Source organism: Rhopalosiphum padi, chromosome 3, assembly GCF_020882245.1.
Source record: "Rhopalosiphum padi isolate XX-2018 chromosome 3, ASM2088224v1, whole genome shotgun sequence".
Taxonomy (NCBI): domain Eukaryota; kingdom Metazoa; phylum Arthropoda; class Insecta; order Hemiptera; family Aphididae; genus Rhopalosiphum; species Rhopalosiphum padi.
In genome coordinates this window covers 10,067,023-10,087,967 of record NC_083599.1, presented here as the reverse complement: position 1 = coordinate 10,087,967, position 20,945 = coordinate 10,067,023, and the positions used below count along the sequence as shown (strand labels likewise).

Genomic DNA, 20,945 nt, shown 5'->3' with positions numbered 1-20,945 from the left:
TGCATGAATTAGTTATTTATTTTCACTCTGAGTGAATTACAATTTTTTTTTTTTATTAACTGGTTATCTAATGTATTTTATTAACAAAATGAAAGTAATAAATAGTATTCAACTGGTTCATATTGGTTAAGTAGGTAAGTAAGTAGCTTAGTTGCCGAGTAGCCTGCTTACTGCAAGTTACTTTTGTATTAGTGTAACTTTTTCTTTTATTCATTTTTGGACTGTGTTAAATTGGGAGATAAGTTTTTACTGTTCTATTTTGCTGGCCACTTGTCTTCACCTATCAGTGGCTACTGGCTACTATAACAAATTTCATGAACGAGTTAGACTGGTGTTAATCATACTTGTAATTTATTTGCTTCAAGTATAGATAACCAACTATTTTAACAATTTAACCTGCTTATTTATTGGTATTTTGTGGATCTGGCTTTATTTCAGTTAGATTATTTAATTTCTTTAACACATCTCCTGTAATGTATAAAAATAATATTTTTAATTGAAATTTTTTTTTTTTAAATATAGAATTTTTAATTTCTGATGAATATACAAGTCCTAATTTACCAATAAGTCAATAAAATATAATAATAATAATATCGGTACTGATGCGCGTGAGTTCTGTTGGCCGAATTTTCTCCCACCATGGTGCCATTCGGTAGTCGGACGTACCATAACGCCAAGGTTTATACTGTTTATAGATTATAATTAATAATAAATAATTTATAAACCTTGTTATAACATTATAAAAAAAATACGTAGTACGTATACACGATTGTCAGTGATATCTATCGTCGATCGTTGTCGACTGACTCCCGATCGGTATGGGAGGGGGACCGATGCGCAGCGACTAACAAGTTTTTACGGTCGGACTCTCGTGAGTCGTGGGCCTGAGTGTATACACCATGACAAAATAGATCTATTTTGTCATGGTATACACTATACATTTGTAAAACTTGGGACCTGGTTAATATGTATGAGGGGTACTTTATTTTATTTCAGTCTAACTACAGATAAGATTAACTGAAACTATAGTAATAGTATAACACTATAATGTAGGTAATAACTGAACTAAATGGTATATTATATAGTACTTAAATAAAACTCATTGATGAATTTTCTAGTCTCATGGTAATACAAACTTTTTTTCAAATTAAAAGTAACTTATTTTAATGTTTATTGTGAATCAGATTATTATTTATCATTTTATTGACTACTTATTGTGTACACAAATACAGATAAAAAAAAAGAAGCATATCATTGTAAAATCAATTCATATTTTTATATATATTTCACGCTAAAACATAATGACAAAGCCAAAACATTTTCTTTTAAACACTGAAATAAAATGTATGAAACTATAAAAAATAAGATTAAAAAAATAAAATAGATGGAACAAATGCAGTTTAGTTCCGACACGATTTTTTTCTTCCCAAAGGCCAAAATGTATGTTTTAAAGCACTGAATACAAAAGTCTAATTAAAAAATTCTCGCAAATGATTATTTGGCAAGTTATATCTTTCCAAAGTTTACGATTTTACGCATTTTCTTATGCATGCGCGAAATGCTGTAGGTATACCTACTTTGCTTTCGTACGTTTTCGTATTGGAAGTCGCCTCTTGGCTCTTATTAATTATGTTATTTTATCTTACTATAATATTATTATCTAAAGTAGTTTTAATAGAAAATTTAGATTATTATATTTAACGACTTTCAAAAGGCAATAAAACTGATAAATAATAATGTTTTATTTTCGTCAATAAATCCTTCATAATAATAAAACAAATTAACACAATATCACAATATCCCAATGGCGTAGCCAGGGGGAGAGCTAAGTGGGCTATAGCCCCCCCCTGAAATATCAAGAAAATTTAAAATATATTTTAATTTTTAATGGTCTATGAAAATAATTGCTACAAAAATCTTAAATTGTACTTTACAAAAATTGATCAGCCCTCCACGAAAAAAAAATCCTGGCTACGCCACTCCACAAATTGAAAATATCCCTAGACTTGTTATGCAAATCCACCTCATGTAGGTCACAGGTAAAAACTAAAATATGTATTAATAATCATTAATATTAATATGAAAACGTAGGAAAGTAAAGTATACATCAGCGTTTCGCGCATGCATGCGTAAATGCGTAAAATCATAAACTTTGGAAAGAAAGAACTTCCAAAATAATGATTTGCGAGAATTTTTTAATTAGACTTTTGTATTCTGTGCTTTTAAACATACAATTTGGGAAGAAAAAAATCGAAAAAATCGAGTGGGAATTAAATTGCTATCGGTCCGTTTTTTACTGTTCTTAACAAATAACTAGTAAGTTATTAGTAATAAGTAATAACATTCGACACAATGCCTTTAATGGTCTTACAAAACGATTAACAAAATGGAGTACTTTTTGGATTTTAAGATCGGAAAACATGATTAAAATATTAGATATACAATCAAATATCCATAATATATTCTTCCAAGTTCCAGTTCCCGTCGCATCTAATTCATTAATTATGATTATATTTAGAGCAATCAACATTTTTTTCTATTACCAAAGTGCCAAGTGCCATATTTTAAATAATAAATAAATACTCCAAGAAATATTCTGCTTCATTAAAAAAGGAAAAAAAAAAATTATAACGATAGACAATAATAATTTTAAGAAAATGCTGTTTAATTTCGACCGAAAATGTCGTGGCTACCTAAGAAAAATATTTTCAAAAACATTAATGGATTTAAAAACAATGATCGGTGTTCAATAAAAGAAGTGTCACAGAACAGATTTAGAGAAATGTAAAAATAACAACATAATACCTATCGTCCGTCTCAAAAAGACAACGATATAAATAGGTAGGTAGGTATAATAAATATGATTTATCATTATCTAACATATTTTAATTAATTATATTAAAATATTAATTAATCATTATTATCGTTTATCAACATGACATCATCCGTCAGTCACTCAGTCATCGGTTCATCACGTAGTCGTAGTTAGTCACAAAATCATTATGCATTATTATTATTATTATTATTATTCGTAAAATAATTATTATAACATAATAATAATATTATATCATTTCGCATTATGCAGTGTCGCATTGTCGGGGACCGCCGCAAACGCCAGACGGCCCACTGCCCAGACGACAAACCACAGTAGTTGTTACGGTTGTGTATAGTACGGGACGCGCTCGTCGCCAACGATGATAAAATATTAAAATATTATGCCGTGTCACCGTCGTCGTACCGCACACAAATGTCACCATAACCCATGTAGGCTATAGCCGACAACCGTAGAACACTATGCAACAATATTATTACTACTAACAACTGACAAGACGACAAAGTGACGAACGGTCAAATGTTCACGGTCGACCAAACTGTTAACGGCCAAACGCGCAAGCCACGACGGTTCCCCAGTCGATCAACTGCTAACGCCCCGTGTTTCTGTCGACCATTTTTTTTTTTACATTTTTTGCGAAAATAAATAAAAATCATTATTTAGATAACGACGTGAATGTGATGTGATATAAATTATTATTATTTGTTTACAATTATTACAATCGTTTATTCGTTTTTTTTATTTGTACACAATTAGGATTTTTTCCACTATTATTATTGTTATTTTTATTATTATTATTATTATTATTGAATTATTCATTCATGAGGTTACGGTTCCTCGCGAATTTCATTTGACCAGTGCAACACAATAGCCAGTGATCGAACAACGATTTTCGCCGCTTTGACAATGCACTTGACATGTCGTTTCTCTGCGGACATTCTGTCGAACGCCTTTCGCACAAACTGCTAAATCGTAGCGTGTTCGATCCATTATAAGACTATCTCTGAAAAGTTCGACATCCACAGCATATGCACACAGTCATGATCTCAGAGCATTATACGTTCATCAACCAAAAATCAAAAGCGATGTATCTGTGGTAAGTTGTTAATGATATTATATTATAGACGTATATCTATCGATTATTTTTTTTTAAATTTCTTCCAAACCTTTTATTTAAGCATTCGGTGTCATGCCAATAACGTTTTTAATAATTACTTAAGGATTTTTATACTAGCATTTTAAGAGACTATTGCCGGGTTGCACGAAAAATGTATTAATTTAATGGACAAATTACTATTGATTCATTATGTATAGTGATTATGTATGCAACTCGGCATAAGTATCTATAATCTTCACAATTATATTAGTATTCTAAAATAAATGAAATAATCCATAGTCTATTTAAAAACTAAGTACTTAAATATTCAAGAATATTTTATGTAAATTATCTTCAGTAAAAATCCTTGTTAAATTAATTTTCTACTATAGTATATTATAGTGTAGATAAATAAAATTACCATTATAATTGTCATTCATATAATCAATATCACCTAAGACAATTTTACACATCTGGAATCATTATTTTTATGCTAATCTAATAAAATATTCATAATACTTATAACACACACTACATCCATTACAATTAAAATGTATGAATTAAAACTTTAAAGTTATAATCATTGTAGAAGATTATAAAATAAATGTTTTGATTTTATATTAATGAACTATGATAAATATTGAATCTTTTTTATAAACTATTCACATCAAAGATAAAACAATAAATAGTAAAAGAGAGTCAGTTATTAATAAATGTTTGTTATTACTGCCTATTGGCTATTGATAATATTATTTCAAAGGTGTAGCGATTGCTAACTCTAGTTTTAGGACTAATTGATACTATATATTATAATGTTACTTATACATGATATATATTTACATTAAATTACAATTAAATATTATTTTATTTAAATTTAAATCAAATTTTGACTATTGATACGTTCTTATATTAATTATAGTATAATACTACAATGTTTTTATAAGTTTTTAAATTCAAATTTCAAAATAAAAAATTTCTTCAAGATAAGTATAGCCATTATTATTACTTATTTGAAATATTCATGTAATTATATGCTAATTAATTTTAACTGTAGTTATGTATAGTAGTATATAAGTTTATTTTATATTTAACATAATTTCATTTTTGGAGATAAACAAAAATGTAATTATCTTATTATCTTCCAATTATCTACTATTTAATAATTATAAATATTATAATTATATTGGTGACTTGAAAAATATATAATGTCCATAAAATATTAATATTATCTTACAAAATCTATTTAACAAATTTTAAATTCTATCATAATATATACAAATTGATATTGACACTTACTTAACTTATTTTATTCTTTTTCGAGAAGAAAAATTCATATTATTATTTAACTGTTAACTAATTAAGTACTTTATATTATGTACCTATAGATGATATTAAAATGTTGTGAATTGACTATTTTGGAAAATGTAGATCCAATATTTCTAAATTAATAAAAGTTTGACTACTACTGCTTTGGTAAAATTAGCTATGTATTTCAAACATTGCTAGAGCTATAAGTCAATAATGTTATTTATTTCTTAAGAAGTAAAACATAATAGTAATTTTTTTTTATTCCTAGGAAATGTTTAAGAATGAAACTAGAAATACTGAATTAATATAATACAATATAATTGTCTATACATTTACCAAAGACTTATGTTTACGTTATCATATTTTGAAGTTTATGAACAAGTTTAAAAGGTTTCGTATAATATATAATTCAATAAATTGAAAATTAAACATAAATGTTAAAATCTGGTATTTTTTTCAAATTTGAGAATTAATTTTTTTATAAAATTGAATAAAATAAAAAAATAGGCAACTGTAAGCTTAAGCTAAGTAATTTTTAATTAAACCATTTTTGCGTAATGGCTTAAAATATAAGTTATTTGATTTACAGTTTTAATTATATTTTAAAACAATTATAAACTACTATCTCCCATTGAGCAAATTGAAATAAATTATATCTATTATACAGGAATTCTCTGGTTTGGTTTTTATTTTATTTTACATGGCACTAGAATAAAGATTCTAGTGCTTTATACATACAAATTTTTGTATGGAATGACCTTGTAAATATGTTACAAATATTTGTCATGAACATCTTTATTAGCACTGTATTATTGTTGATAATTTGTGTATCACAGTATTATAATAATATTTATAATTTAATTTGTGAATTAATTATATATTGTTACTATAATTATAATTTATAAATATGCATGTATGTGTCATAAAACTTATGATTCAAGTATTAAAGTATAAATAGAGTAATAAATTTATATTAAAATTTAATATTGCAACATAATAAACTGTTCATTAAAATTATAATACATAACATTTAAATAAGTTCATATTAGTATAATTTCCTAGGTATGTATTACTTAAAAAAACATAAATATATATTCCGCTTACTTGTTTAAGATTTAAGAGTTATGCAAGAAATGTATGAGTTTTAAATTATTAAGACTGTTTTTCGTTAGTCTATTCAAAAAGTACAAAAATATTGTTACAAATTGATTATTCTAAAAAATATAATTTAAAAAAATGTTTAGTTTAAGTATGAAAATTACTAATGAATATTTATCTTAAGTATTTGTTACTTATTATTTATACTTTAGTACACAATTGCATTGAATTTCTGAGATTTTGTAAACTAAATCATAATAAATTAAAATATTTTAAAAAATTTATTTCAAAACAAAATTTTTATATTTATGAATTTCGAATTGAATAATTAAAATATTCCTTATGGATGTTTCTACTCACAATAAGAAATATCAAAAGTATATATTACAATATCGTGTATACATTTTTATGATCATATAAAGTTCAAATTTCAACAAAATTGGTTTTTATAAAAGTAATAATAATTTTAGTGTTTTAGTTACAATTACAAAAGAATTAGGGATTTAAAACTTTTTACCTTTCCATGTATTATTAATAACTAAACTATATACAGTATTATTTTCAAAATATTTTACTTATTTTAAGTTATGAACTTATCATACCATTTAATTGTATGTTATAGTTTATTGGTATTCACCTTATAGTTAAATTAATAACTTTAATATAATATCTTATGTAGCTTAATTTTATATAGGTACACATTATATTATTTTTTTTATTTTTTATCATTAGAAGATAAACTACAATGCACATTATTTGGTACTTTGGACCTAATTCCACTGTACCTTTATAATTTTTTGACAATAATAATCACTCCAACTTATTATAGAAAAATAGACAATATTCATAGAAATTCTTTTTGAAAATTGTTTTTGTAAATACAATGATATACAATTATTTATCATTGAATTTAAATTTAAAACCTTAAATATAGTAATTTACTCAATGACGAGGTACATTCAAAAGTTACTACCTAATTTGTTAGGGTGGACCTATAATATATAAGAAAAGACTGATCTTATAAAATATTTATGTTTTTATTAGCTTAAAATATTCTTTATAATATTTTTAATATAACAATCTGCCTATAGACGTGTATGCCTGATTACATACTCTGGTTTCAAGGGCTCTTGATGCAGATTAATTTTAAGTTCAGACCATTCTTTGAAAATTATTGATAAAAACTTATTACTTAGAATTTATATATTAATATAATTTAAATTATGTTTTTAGAAAATCTCTTATGGATTACTTATGACGTATAATGATAGAAGGTGTGTCAAGAAGAACCTTAGCAGGATCGAGTGGCACATACAATGTTCGTGCTACCGAATTGGCTGTAGATCGAGGTCGTTTAAAGTCAATCAATGCTACTGTTGTATTTCTTGATGATACTCAGCATTGTTTTAAACTTGACGTAAGTTTAGTATTTAGTAAACATTTTCAATTTCAATGATTGAATTAGTGATATTTAATCATGTTTTTATTTATATTAATAAAATAAAATATTTAGAAACGAGCTAAAGGTGAAGCATTACTAGAAGCAGTATTTCAACACTTAGAATTAATTGAAAAAGATTATTTTGGTTTACAATTCACTGATAATGGGCTGACTCCATCTGTATCAAATACAGATGTTTTAGTATGTATATGATTATTGTTATTCGGTAGTTTAACCTAAGACTATGATTAACATTTTCTTTTTTATATCTTTAGAGATGGCTGAATCCAAAAAAAAGTATTAAAAAACAAATGAGAGGTAATTTAATATTATTATTATTAAACAAATCATTTGTAAATGACAATTTGTATTTGTTTTTTTATAATTTAAACAATTGTACAAAAAAAAAAAATCTAACAGTTTTAATTTGTAAATTATAAAATAAATATATATATTATTTAATTACAACTATTCATATAAAATTAATGATCTAATTTTCAATTATCATTTAATGATTTCAGGCGGATTTTTTTATTTTTGTGTAAAATTTTATGTGTCTGATCCAAGTAAACTTCAAGAAGAATATACACGTTATCATTTGTATTTACAATTACGAAAAGATATTTTACATGGAAAACTTCTCGTGTCTCCAAGTACTGCATGTCTTCTTGCCAGTTATACTGTTCAATGTAATTTGTAATTTTGAAAACAAAATAATTCATAATATATTAACAAAATATTAATTTAATGTTTTAGCTGAACTTGGAGATTATCAACCTGAAGAACATAAGCCTGGATATATATCTGGTATGGTTCTTATTCCTGGTCAGACAGAACAATTGGAAAATCAAATTTCTGAATTACATAAATTACACAAGTAAATTATATATCTAAAATATATCTTAAATATTATATATTAATATCTAAAAAACAAATATAAGCGTGTTACAATTATTTTTTTTCATTAGGGGTCAATCTCCCGCTGATGCTGAATTCAACTTCCTGGACCATGGAAAGAGATTAGACATGTATGGTGTTGATTTGCACAAAGCAAAAGTATGTATTTTTTTATCATAAGCTATTATAAAATTAGCCTAATATATGTAAATTGTTTTATTTAATACTAGGATTCTTCTGATAAAGAATTAGATATTGGAGTTACATGTAATGGGTTAGTTGTATTCCAAAATAATATTCGTATTAATACCTTATCATGGGCGAAAATTGTAAAAATATCATTTAAGCGACGGCATTTTTTTGTTCAACTACGAAGAGAAATGGTACAACAACTATACATTAGACTTTTTGTATTAATATTATATACATTTTATTTTTGAGTTTAAAAATTAAATTATTTACAGTCTGAAAATTATGATACAGTATTGGGCTTTAACATGATGACATATCGTTCATCTAAACATCTATGGAAATCGTGTGTTGAACATCATTCATTTTTCCGGCTAAATCAACCGATTTGCCCATCAAATAATAGAGGATTTAGAAGATTATTGCCAGGTCCATTTCTTCTAGGTTCACGGTTTTCATATTCTGGACGAACTGAAATACAAACAATAGAAGAGAGTCGTATGTCACAACCACGTCCTCACCGAACATTTCTTAGGTAATTATTGTTTTATTTATATTTCATCATTTAAATTAACATAATTTATATTAATTAACTTGTAAAAAAATCTACTATTGTGGCATTTCATTTTACTATATTTGGTGCCGAAATTGTTATAAAACTAATAATACTTTACAATTTAGAAAAATCTTGAATTTTAAAACTACTTTGGCTCATATACTTAAATATTTGTTTATAGATTCAAAAGTAAATACTGTTCTAAACAACCGGTTAACAACAATACTGAAGGTAAGAGTTCAAAATCAATTCTCAAATCATCTTCTAAGGGATCACATGATAATAAAGTAAAGTCAGTTGATAAAGAACCAAGACCTGCTTGGGGTCCAAATTCATCACTTGTATCAGATGAGTAAGTGAAATAATATAACTTTAAGGAGAGCCACAGTTCGCAAATATTGTATGGAAAAAACCTTAAAATATTTGAATTTAAAAGTTATTTTCTGAAGCTATTTCTTTACATAGTAAAATAAAAATTTTAGAAAGATGTTATTCTGTAAATCAATTAAAAGCCTAATTTATTATTTTTATTTTCCATTAATTAAAAGTATTAAATTTAAAACATGATTTAATTAAAAAAATTTTAACTGCCATACAGTATTATAATTTCAAAATGTCAGCTTTTAGCTTTTAGCTTTTTTTAGGGTTTTTTCTATATGAAATGTAATCATTGATGCTGCCGTTCTCTTTAATACAACCAAATAATTATTAACATTAATTTTATTTTTTCATATTTAAATTATGGTTTTTAGTGAAGGTGGATTTATATCTTCAGCTGTCCGTCCAAGTAGCAGTAGTAGTGGAACCGGATTAGCAGCAACTGGCCGAAATTATGTCGATGACGATATGTCAAGTAGTATTTATGATATCCCAGCATATGATACAGAGTCTTCTTTGGTAAAATTCTATAATTATTGAATAATATATTACCTATAGTGCCAAATTACCTAAATTAATAAAACTTATTTAATAAATAAACTTAACCAGTATTAATGACATTGGTTATTTTAATAAACCGTAATTTAATATATTTTTACTGAGTCATCTTCATTAAATCATTTTGGTTAAATAAACTTTTGTAAAACATATTTATTTTTAAATACTAAGAATATATATTTTGCCTATTTTATATTATAACTTTATAATACTACTAGTTGATTATTTTACACTCAAAACTAAAATAATTACATATAAATAATAAACAAAATTATCTTTAATTTAATGTTCATTTTTTTACAGGGTTGCGAAAATAATGTTGTTTGCATTCACATGAATGCTGATGAGGAAGGACGATTTGGATTTAATGTAAGAGGTGGTTCAGATTTAGGATTACCAATTGTTGTGTCCAGAGTTGTCCCTAACACAGCAGCTTATCGATCACAACCTAAACTTTGTGAAGGTGATCAGGTTAGTAGTACATTTTACTTATATTCTTAATATTTTAAAACTTGATTTGATATTATTAACTTAATTTTTAAATTTAATTTTCAAGGTTATTCATACTTTATTTATATTATTTAAATGTACATTATTAATATTATCAAATAATTTAGGTTTTAATGATAAATGGACAAGAAGTCAGTGAGATGGTCCATGATGATGTTGTAAATTTAATTAGAGCAGCTAGAGATGTTGAACATGATGGAAAATTAGTTTTAACAGTTCAACAAAAAGGTAAATATCATGAGATATAGTTTATTATCTTTTTATATTTTAAAGATCAATATATTTATAAAATTATTTTTATTGTCTATTTTAAATAATAGTAAAAAACCTATCCAAACATTTATCTACTTAATAAAGAATAAAATAAATTGTTATAAATTTAATTTACAAAGTATTACAAAAAAGAAATATTTAATATATTTTTAAACAAAAATATTGGATAATGTTTATCCTACTGCACAAGTTTTTAATGATATTCAAAAATTTGAAAACAATTACTATTGCATTTGAAATATTTTTCTAAATAGAATTTAGTTAATAATAAACATAATATATAATAATAAACATATTACATGAATTTGAATTAGAAATTAAAAATATAAATTCGGTAAAATACGATGTTTAATTAAAATTAAAATAAAGATAATGTTTTAAAAATAAATTTATATTTATTATTTAATTAATATAAAAGAACTACTCATATTTTTTTGAAAAATAAACTATAAAGATATTATATTTTTATTCTAAATTTTGGTAACCATGTCAATGATGATGATTAAACATTTGGTTACATGACAAACAGTTATTATGTAAAGTTGCTTAAGTATACAAATTTAAAAAAAATTTAAAATGTTGATTTAAGTACTAACTATTACAATGTAGTATAATATATATTTGCAACCTAAATAATACTAGCTAGTTTTTTTTATGATTATTCAATCTTGTTCATTATGATATTTTTGTGTATACTTTAAAATGCAGAAAAATCAATGTTTCTATAATAATTTATAATGCACAGGTGATGATGATGATGATGATGATTGTTTGAAAGAAAAAGAAGAAGAACCTTTATTTCAGTATATACCAGAATCTCCACCAAGTGTTATGTCATCTGATCCATTGGTTCAATCTATATTACTGCTTGGAGATGGTTTAGCAAGTGGATCTTTACTAACCCAGTTTGAACAACTTTATAGGCACAAACCAGAAACTCCAATGGACAATGCTAGAACCGCTCAAAATATACATAAAAATAGATATCGTGATATAGCTCCCTGTAAGTAAAATTTGTAATTTATAAACAAGAAAATTGATAAAACTTCTCATACATCTAAGTAAAGAAAAAAAAAATTTATTGTTACAATACATATTTCATTTCAAACAAATAATATTTATTAATTAAAAATATTAAATATTTTAAAATTGTATTAATTTAAAATATTTTTTAAATATTGTTTATAGATGATATAACTCGATATATTATCAAAAATCAAGACCATGATTATATTAATGCCAACTATATAAATATGGAAATACCTGGTTCGGGAATTATTAACAGATATATAGCAACACAAGGTTAGTAAATACATACTAAATTTAGGAGTTATTAATTTATTCTTTGAGCTTACACTTGGTTTTATTTTTAACAGGACCACTTCAAACAACAGTAAGTGATTTCTGGTGTATGGTATTAGAATCTCGTAGTACCTTAATAGTAATGGTTACTGCGCTTGTTGAAAAAGGCCGTCAAAAATGTGCTAAATACTGGCCACCAATCAATGAAACATTAGAAGTTAACAGCAATATAACATTAAAAATGGTGTCTGAAGAAACTGATACTTCTAACATAATTGTTTATCGACAAATAGAGTTAACTGAAACAAGTGTGAGTATTCTTAAGAAAACGTCATAAACTCATTTTTTACAATATAATAGCAAATTTATTATTTACAGTCTATATTTAGTTTCATTCATTTAAATATTAGAGTGAATTAATATAATATCAAATAAAAACTAAATTTGTTTTATGTTCATAAATATATTTAAATATATATATTATATAAAATATAATTTAATGTTTTAAATCAAGCAACCACAAAAAAATTTTGTTTTATTTTTATATATTTTTTTTTTCAATTTTTAGTTCACAAATTGATTTTTGGTAGGTTAATTAAATATGGGCACATGTATAAATATAGATAATTAATTGTATTGATCATCACTCATCAATATACCATACGCCACACACTAAAGATAATGTACTACTTATATAGACATTCCGTACTCCCACAAATGGATAAATACTAATCTGCTTAAAAATAAGGCTTTTACAGTACCTTGAAAATAATGTCATAAAACAATATTTTGTGATTCTTAAATTGTTGTAAGGATATTAGAAAAATCTAAATTTAAACATTTTTGTTTTACCCTACCTAAATTAATAAGTCATATTATTTTAAACAATGATTACATGTTTTAATTTTTGGACATGATCTGCATTGTATATAATTTTAAAATGTGTATTTTACAGACTAATGAAACTAGAACTGTTACACAACTTCAATATAGTTTATGGCCTGATCACGGTGTACCAGATGATTCAGATCGCTTGTTAAATTTAGTAGGAGCTGTTCGTAAAGAACGTGCAGGTGTCGTTGAACCTGTTGTTATTCATTGTTCAGCTGGAATTGGACGTACAGGAGTGATAATTTTATTAGAGACTGCATTATGTTTAATAGAAGCAGGTCAACCTGTTTATCCGCTTGAAATTGTCCGACAAATGCGAGATCAACGAGCCATGATGGTACAAACTTCAGTAAGTACACTTTTACACTTTAAATAGGATACATTTACATAAAATTTGATATACATTTTATTCATTTTTTTCGTATTTGTGTCATTTTTCACATTATGTAATAATTTGAAATATATGTTATTATTATTTTAATATAGTTTATTTAATTTATTAATATGGTATTACTAATACTTAAGTAAATTTATATTTTTTTTTTTTTTAGAATCAATATAAATTTGTGTGCAGTTGCATACATTATGCATTTACGCAGGGTATTGTGAAACCATTGCCGGAATATAGTCAACAATAAAATAATCCGTCCTTTGGTAAATGCAATTATTCCTTGAAAAATGTATTTATTAATTTATTATATTTTTATTTATACATATACTTTTTTTCTTTTTTGACATTTAAACAAGATTAATTTAATATCATTTCAACATTATTTATTTATTGTGTACCATGACTTGACTTCATATGAGCATCAAACATTTTTCTTATTAGATTTATTATTTATAATTCCTTATTGAATTAACCATTTGTCCCTATTTAATTCTTAATTTATACATATGCTCTTTACTAACTTCTTTATATTGCCTTAATTCTATTAGTTTTTCATAAATGTATTCGTGTACCCCAAATACTCGTGTGTATGTAATTTATTTGCCCTTTATGTGTTATATTAAACTCTTTGTTTGTGATTATATACTAATAAAATAAAGTACTTCAAATTATAAGTCCTATGATATTTGTGTTGAATGAAATATAAATGTTTCTGTTATTATGTTACAACTTTTAGATTTTAAAATTATTTTCAGAGATATAAAATATTTATAACTAAGTACATATTATAATATTATATAATTTTAAAGCTTGTTTTAAAATAAATATGTATACACTTACGTTTATATTATCACTGTTTAGCAAATTACACAAATTTAGATGTCTGTGTTTAAATTTACAATAAATATTGAAATGTATTCCACTTAAAAAACTAAGAAATTAAATTACACTATACTTCTGAAGAATCGTTATACAATTAAGTCAAACATTTATATTATTTATTTATTAAATAATTTAAATGTAACTATTAAATAAAAAGTATTATAATATCAATAAATGTATTTAATTAATATGTTTGTCATTTTTTACAATCATATGTATCGATTTTAACAGGTGAATACACCATTTATGTTGCAGCTATAAATTCTTAGATGAAGTAATCACAAAATAAAATTCATTAATGAGTAATTATTTTCACTAGTACAGTGTTTGCTGAGAAGTTACCATTTGATAACATTTTCCGCGTATGAATAAGAAATAATTAAAAATACACGTTTCATGGAAACCAAAAATATCTGTTATAATGAAACACTAATGAATTAATAGTTAAAAATGTTGAAATATATAAATAGTAACAATATTTTTATGATAGTGTTTATAACATTTATGACAGAAGATGTAAAATAACTTAATTTAACCATAACTAATTAAAATGATTATTGAAAAACTTGATTTAAGAACATTTGATGTATACTGCATTAGAATTTCAAACCATTCAATAACCCAGTACATCTATTAATCCTATTTGATTTATTGATTTATAATATTTTGGTGTTAAAAATATGTTTTAAATGTATAATTTTAAATAGAAATCCACAATTTCTTTTTTTGCAATAAAAATGTGTTATACCTTATACGTGAACCTTCCATAATCCAGCAGTCCTCCTCTGTTCTGATATCTGTTGGTCTACTGAGATTCTACTAATACTATATTTGAATCGAATTAATACATAAGTAGTATATATGGGTATGATGAAATGAATACCCAATTAAAGAATCTCATAAGTTCTAAGAAAACATGTATTTTAAGTGTATGTACGGTACAAATATCTTACACAAATAAATTTCATCTGCACGTTTAAGTAATTTATATCTGGTGTAATAACTACAATTGGAAACATAAACATGTGTACTATAGGATACAGAATATATCAATAAGACAATATTTTATTATTTTTAATCTAAATGTTTGCCGTTCGTTCTTTATGCAACAGTCTTAGGTGGGTTGAATATAACGTCCAAATTACTAATTTCAGCTGTAACAATCAAAAATACAAATTAATAACAAGATTTACTTTAAGCACAAGTTTTGTTAATGGGTAGTATACATTTTGGTGAGATTGCTTTATTAGGAATTATTATTTTCAGTAGTTGCTTAAAAGTATACTATTGTATGTAGGTAAGAGTATCACTCATCACCCATAGAAAAAAACTGTTAAGAATGCAATTTAAAAATATAGTATCTATTAAGTCCAGTAGAATTTATTTATGACATTTATATAATGGAAAGAAACAAAATTAATATGATTCTGTTTATTGACTTTGAATGAATTTGATAATAAAGGTTTTTATAACTAGGTTAAAAGTATCAATTATATTTGTTTCTGTAGGGAGCACAAAATTTAGATTATGTTAACTAAAGTTACAACATAACTGAACTAGAAATCATGTAGTTAGATTGAACTAATGATTTAACACTAATATTTTTGTTGTAAATTATAAACTTTAATTTTTATATTATTTTAACCAATTGTATTAACTAATATTGATTAATAATCACCTTCAGCAAATTTCTTCTTATCTGCAGCAATCTTAGCTTCTCTTTCAGCAATCTTTTGATGGCGGGATTCCTTAGTTCTATCTTCTTTCTTTTGAAGATAACTGTGTCTAGTAGCTCCATAGGTTACACCTAACAACAGGAAGCTCCATCGACCAAACTGAAAAACAATATTATTTATAGTTTTTATAACACATACATATATAATATATATATTGTAAATAAATTAATGAGAAAGCTTTAACACTAGATAAAGCTAGATTGTATTGAATAATAAATAATTTTTACTAATGTATTTATCTGCACAAGATATAGTATTGTGGCACTATCTATTATAAAGTGTACTAATACAAAGAAACTAATTTACTTAATATGACGAAAGTATTTCTATACTTATGTTCCAAATTCAAAAACAATGTTAGTTATGTTGTATACAGTATGTTATACAATATATTTCTTAACTTTAATAATTTGGTGGGCAAGGGTTTTTGAGAAGTGATTGCAATAAAAAGTATATGAACAAAAATCAAATCAATCAAATATACTTTGTAATATTAGTATATATTGTATGAATAAATAATAATTAATTTTCTTAGTAATATGTTTTATAAATAATTTGAATAATTATCAGTAATTTATAGTTAAAATATTCAACAAAAATATATAATAATAATCAAATATAAATTAAGTAATTAATTAATTAAGGATCAATCAGATTTGTAGAATTTGTAAATCCTATGTTGTATTTTTGTTTTACATTTGTTATAGTTATTAGAAATGACATTAATAACAAATTTATTATTCTCACTACTTGCAAGTATTAGGAATATATTTATTTTTCAATGTTATGGGTAAATTTTAATTTTATCAACTTTGAATTACAAAACATGTAAACTATTCAATTTTTTTTTACTTAGACCTAAAACTTAAACATATATAAATTCAAATGAAATTTTTATTTTAAATACTTAAGTGCTCTCATAAACAAGCACATTGGGATTAGGTCATACTATTGAATACTCTTATTACTTTTTGTTATTTAAGTATTTCATCTGATATCTATACGAGTATAATCATTGATACATTTAACTTAAATATAATTTTTATTTGATTACTTAACTAATGTATTATGTACTCCTCGAAAAACATTATTTGCCATTGATATTTTATTATTAATCAGGTAAAATTCATTAAATTTTATTTAAAAATGTATACATTTATTAATGACCTTCACTTGACATTTAAAGAGTTGTTTATATATATATATATACAAAAACATTTTAAATGTACTTAAATACCTATTAATATTATTATGATTAAATCATTGAATTTAAAGAAGATATCTATATTTAGGTATTATTAATGATATGAATTAAACTATTACTTATACACGATAGTATCTTAGCTTGGGAGATTTATAATATGACCTAAATAACAAGCATTATTAACAATATATGAATACAATTACAAAAAAAATGTTTAACAAAAATGATAGTACAGTACAACATGTATTGGCATTTAATATCCAGTAATCAATATTAAGAACTTTTAATAGGAAACCAAGTTTAGAGTTCATACAATATCTACATATCACGAACATACACCTAAATGATAAGAAATTATTTCAACTAATTTATTATGGAATACAGAACTTTCATAGCAGGTTAATTTTAATAGTGCACATCAATTGTATCTATTAAAATAAGAAAATTGATACTAATAAACACGTTTTCGTGTGAAATTATCAAAAGAAAAATGTAGGCATTTCAATCACCGTAGATCATCGGGAATGAGTTTTTACTTTTTATTGAGGGCAGATAATTTGAAGCTCGCGAAAGCAGATCGCATGTTTTTTAATAATACACCTAAAGTAGATTAAATGGATGAAATGACAAACCACATACTTTCGAGTGCAGCGCAAATGGTTTGGCTAGAAAATAAAAAATAAAACGCTTACCCTGATAAGTGGCGATACGTTGACCGGTGCTTTAAAGTCTCTCGGCATTTTGACGATTAGTGGGACGACGTTTGTGTTCAAAAGTCAACAATCTTTTCACGGTACACCGAAAAAATTTCCGGTCTCACGATTGAAGGCGATTTGGACAATTTGGGTGTAAGTCGAATGGCTATGAAAAAATTAAATGTTAATACACCAAAATCTGATAGTGGGGAACAGATTTTCTTCCAGTGTGACCAACATGACGGTCAGATGTTATCGTACAGTATTATATTTTGACGAATCCTTGGATGAACTTACATTAAATTTGCATTTAGCTGACATACATTTTGCGCCATAAACAAATGTTTTGAAAATTGTAATCGTGTTCTTTAAAATCAATAATTTTTTATTATTATTCAAATCGTCAACATCATTCAGAAATCAGGTTTGGAAATATAGAATACTATTTTAAATGTGTATTGTGTACATGATGTTGTTAAAAGTTTTTATTTTTATGTTCGTCATCTTTACATCAACAAACTGTCACTGAGTGTCACCGTCGTATTCGTCGTAATAGTTAATTCAAGTATTCATGTATCGTGTCTTCACGTTTGATAAATACACTTTAGTTTCTGGTTCTTGTTTAATAGTCTGTTCACAAATACTTAACCCGATGAATTTTAAAATTAATAGATAATCGGTACGTAAATGGAACAGTTAATTTTTAACAATGGGTATAACTACTAAGTAGGTAATCGCTCTGTAAAAGGTAGTTAGGTACAGTAGATCAGTAGATGTTGAATGTACTTCATCATTAAGTAGGTCATTGTAATGGATATACTTACATAAAATTTGAATTCAATGATATTAAATAAACACGAAACATTTTCTAATCAGAGACCATCAGGTAATAATGCTCATATATTAATAAATATACTTAAATTACATCATTATCTAATATTTATTTTACAATTAAAAATCGGTAATCATTATAATATAATATGAATAAAAAGTAAATTAAAAATAAAAATCAATCTAAATATGAAATATTTTTAAAATATCATTATACCTACGGCGTATTACCTATAAAAATATTTATAAATTCAATATACACTGCACATACAAATTTTAAGTTACCAAAAATATAACTAAAATCGTTATTCTTTGTTAAAATATTCAATTTCATATAAATTTAAACTTCAAATGCTTATTAAAAAAAAACATGCAAGTAAGTAGGTATTTTAAATATTTTTAAATTGCAAAAAAAAAACCAACTGTGATTATCGTGAATTAAAATAATTAAATTGTCATGGTTTTTGATCAAAGCCCAAAAATGTTGTCAACATTCGATTATTTTTTTTTTAATTTAAAATATTTATAAATAGGTAGCTTAAAATTTAAATAAATATTTAAAACAAATAAATTTATTGAGAGTAGAAAATGATAAACTATGTAGATAATAGCAGAATGTTTCAAGTTTCTACAATTAATATTTTTTGAATCTTTAAATAACAAAAAAAAAAAGAGTGGGCAAGTGTGTATCGCTCGCTGTATAGCATAGAAATTGATGATTATTGATTATAATTTATAATTTATGTCACTATAATGGACGTGTTAAATTTGAATGCAATGGCAGGTATCATTCAATTATTGTATGTATACGAAAAAAGTTTCTGAACGGAGATGATTTGTCAGTCTAGGATAATTAGTAGGTACTTAGTATGATATCTTATATTATAAGCTATATTTAAATTATAATATATATCGTTATTTTACGAGATTTCGTAAAAAATTAAATTTCATACGATTATAAAAATGTTTTCTATATTGACGATGAAGTTTTTTGTTGAAATTTCGGATTTTTAACTTTAGGTGTAAATTACAAAACTTTTATGAATTTTCAACTACAAAATTCCTTGCAAATTTTCGCTATTTTGACATATTTCTTAAACATTTGAACTTTAAATGTTTATCAACAAAAATTGTGACTAACGATTTTTGATTTTATTTTACTACGATTACAATAAGTATTATTTATAATAAATATAACCTTGTCATAGGCGTGTCTAGGCCTCATTCGCAAGTCGTGCACAACAGTGGCATATCCAGGAGGATATGAGGTTACTGCACTAATATTATCAATTTTTATAGTCTTATAAACGTTAAAAGTCCACATGATGAATTAAAAAAAATTTATATGAAATCAGAAACTGAGAAAAAATAGGGTTATATTATGCACCACAATTTATAATGTAAGTTAGATCAAATTCACAGGTCATGCTTGTGCAGGACAGGCAAGACACGTAAACACGCCTCTTATGAACCTTGTATTACAATTTTTACTTTTGACCCCTCATAGGTATCAACTAGATTTATTTTCTTTTTCAAAGAGGGGCTGAAGTCAAAAATCAAAGCACTATCACTATCACTACTCCAAAACGTGACGACAGACACAAAAATAAAAAAATCATACATCATTGTAAAATCGACGAAAAAACATTATTTTATGTGTGAAATCCTACCAAGTTCGTTGAAACTACGTTTTTATTACAGTTGTTAAAAAAATATTCATGAAATTAGGTACATTAAACTTGTTATTTATAAATGTTATGATATTATATTTCACTATGTTGAATTTTCAACTTTAGGTACCTATATCCACGGATAAAAAGAACATTTATTATTTTTATAATTTTAAATTTATGGTCATGTTAGCCGATAGGCACCT

At 24.8% G+C, this 20,945-nt stretch overlaps 2 protein-coding genes across 2 annotated transcripts; one reads left to right on the top strand and one right to left on the bottom strand.

Moving 5' to 3' along the window:
• Positions 1-3,328: 3,328 nt before the first annotated feature.
• Positions 3,329-15,168, top strand: LOC132924206 (tyrosine-protein phosphatase non-receptor type 4). Its single transcript, XM_060988374.1, has 18 exons — positions 3,329-3,929; positions 7,569-7,752; positions 7,849-7,977; positions 8,052-8,094; positions 8,298-8,465; positions 8,533-8,653; positions 8,745-8,832; positions 8,904-9,056; positions 9,138-9,397; positions 9,600-9,770; positions 10,171-10,315; positions 10,658-10,825; positions 10,972-11,092; positions 11,883-12,140; positions 12,326-12,439; positions 12,514-12,749; positions 13,395-13,679; positions 13,882-15,168. The coding sequence occupies exons 2-18, from the start codon at positions 7,600-7,602 to the stop codon at positions 13,966-13,968; spliced, it is 2,700 nt and encodes an 899-aa protein (XP_060844357.1). The 5' UTR covers positions 3,329-3,929; positions 7,569-7,599; the 3' UTR covers positions 13,969-15,168.
• Positions 15,169-15,503: 335 nt separating this feature from the next.
• LOC132924207 (ATP synthase subunit e, mitochondrial) lies at positions 15,504-18,419 on the bottom strand. Its single transcript, XM_060988375.1, has 3 exons — positions 18,236-18,419; positions 16,282-16,438; positions 15,504-15,757 (listed from the first exon to the last, which is right to left on the bottom strand). Exons 1-3 carry the CDS (start codon positions 18,281-18,283, stop codon positions 15,705-15,707), a joined length of 258 nt encoding a protein of 85 aa, XP_060844358.1. The 5' UTR covers positions 18,284-18,419; the 3' UTR covers positions 15,504-15,704.
• Between the last annotated feature and the right edge of the window lie 2,526 nt (positions 18,420-20,945).

What these genes read in the sequence shown, in the direction of transcription:
- LOC132924206 (XM_060988374.1), top strand. Translation starts at nt 7,600, where the DNA reads ATGATAGAAGGTGTGTCAAGAAGAACCTTAGCAGGATCGAGTGGCACA. An exon ending in TATTAAAAAACAAATGAGAG is followed by an intron (nt 8,095 to 8,297) that starts GTAATTTAATAT and finishes TAATGATTTCAG; the next exon opens with GCGGATTTTTTTATTTTTGT. An exon ending in CCATGATGGTACAAACTTCA is followed by an intron (nt 13,680 to 13,881) that starts GTAAGTACACTT and finishes TTTTTTTTTTAG; the next exon opens with AATCAATATAAATTTGTGTG.
- LOC132924207 (XM_060988375.1), bottom strand. Translation starts at nt 18,283, where the DNA reads ATGCCGAGAGACTTTAAAGCACCGGTCAACGTATCGCCACTTATCAGG. An exon ending in ACGTATCGCCACTTATCAGG is followed by an intron (nt 16,439 to 18,235) that starts GTAAGCGTTTTA and finishes ATTGTTTTTCAG; the next exon opens with TTTGGTCGATGGAGCTTCCT. An exon ending in TAAGAAGAAATTTGCTGAAG is followed by an intron (nt 15,758 to 16,281) that starts GTGATTATTAAT and finishes TGATTGTTACAG; the next exon opens with CTGAAATTAGTAATTTGGAC.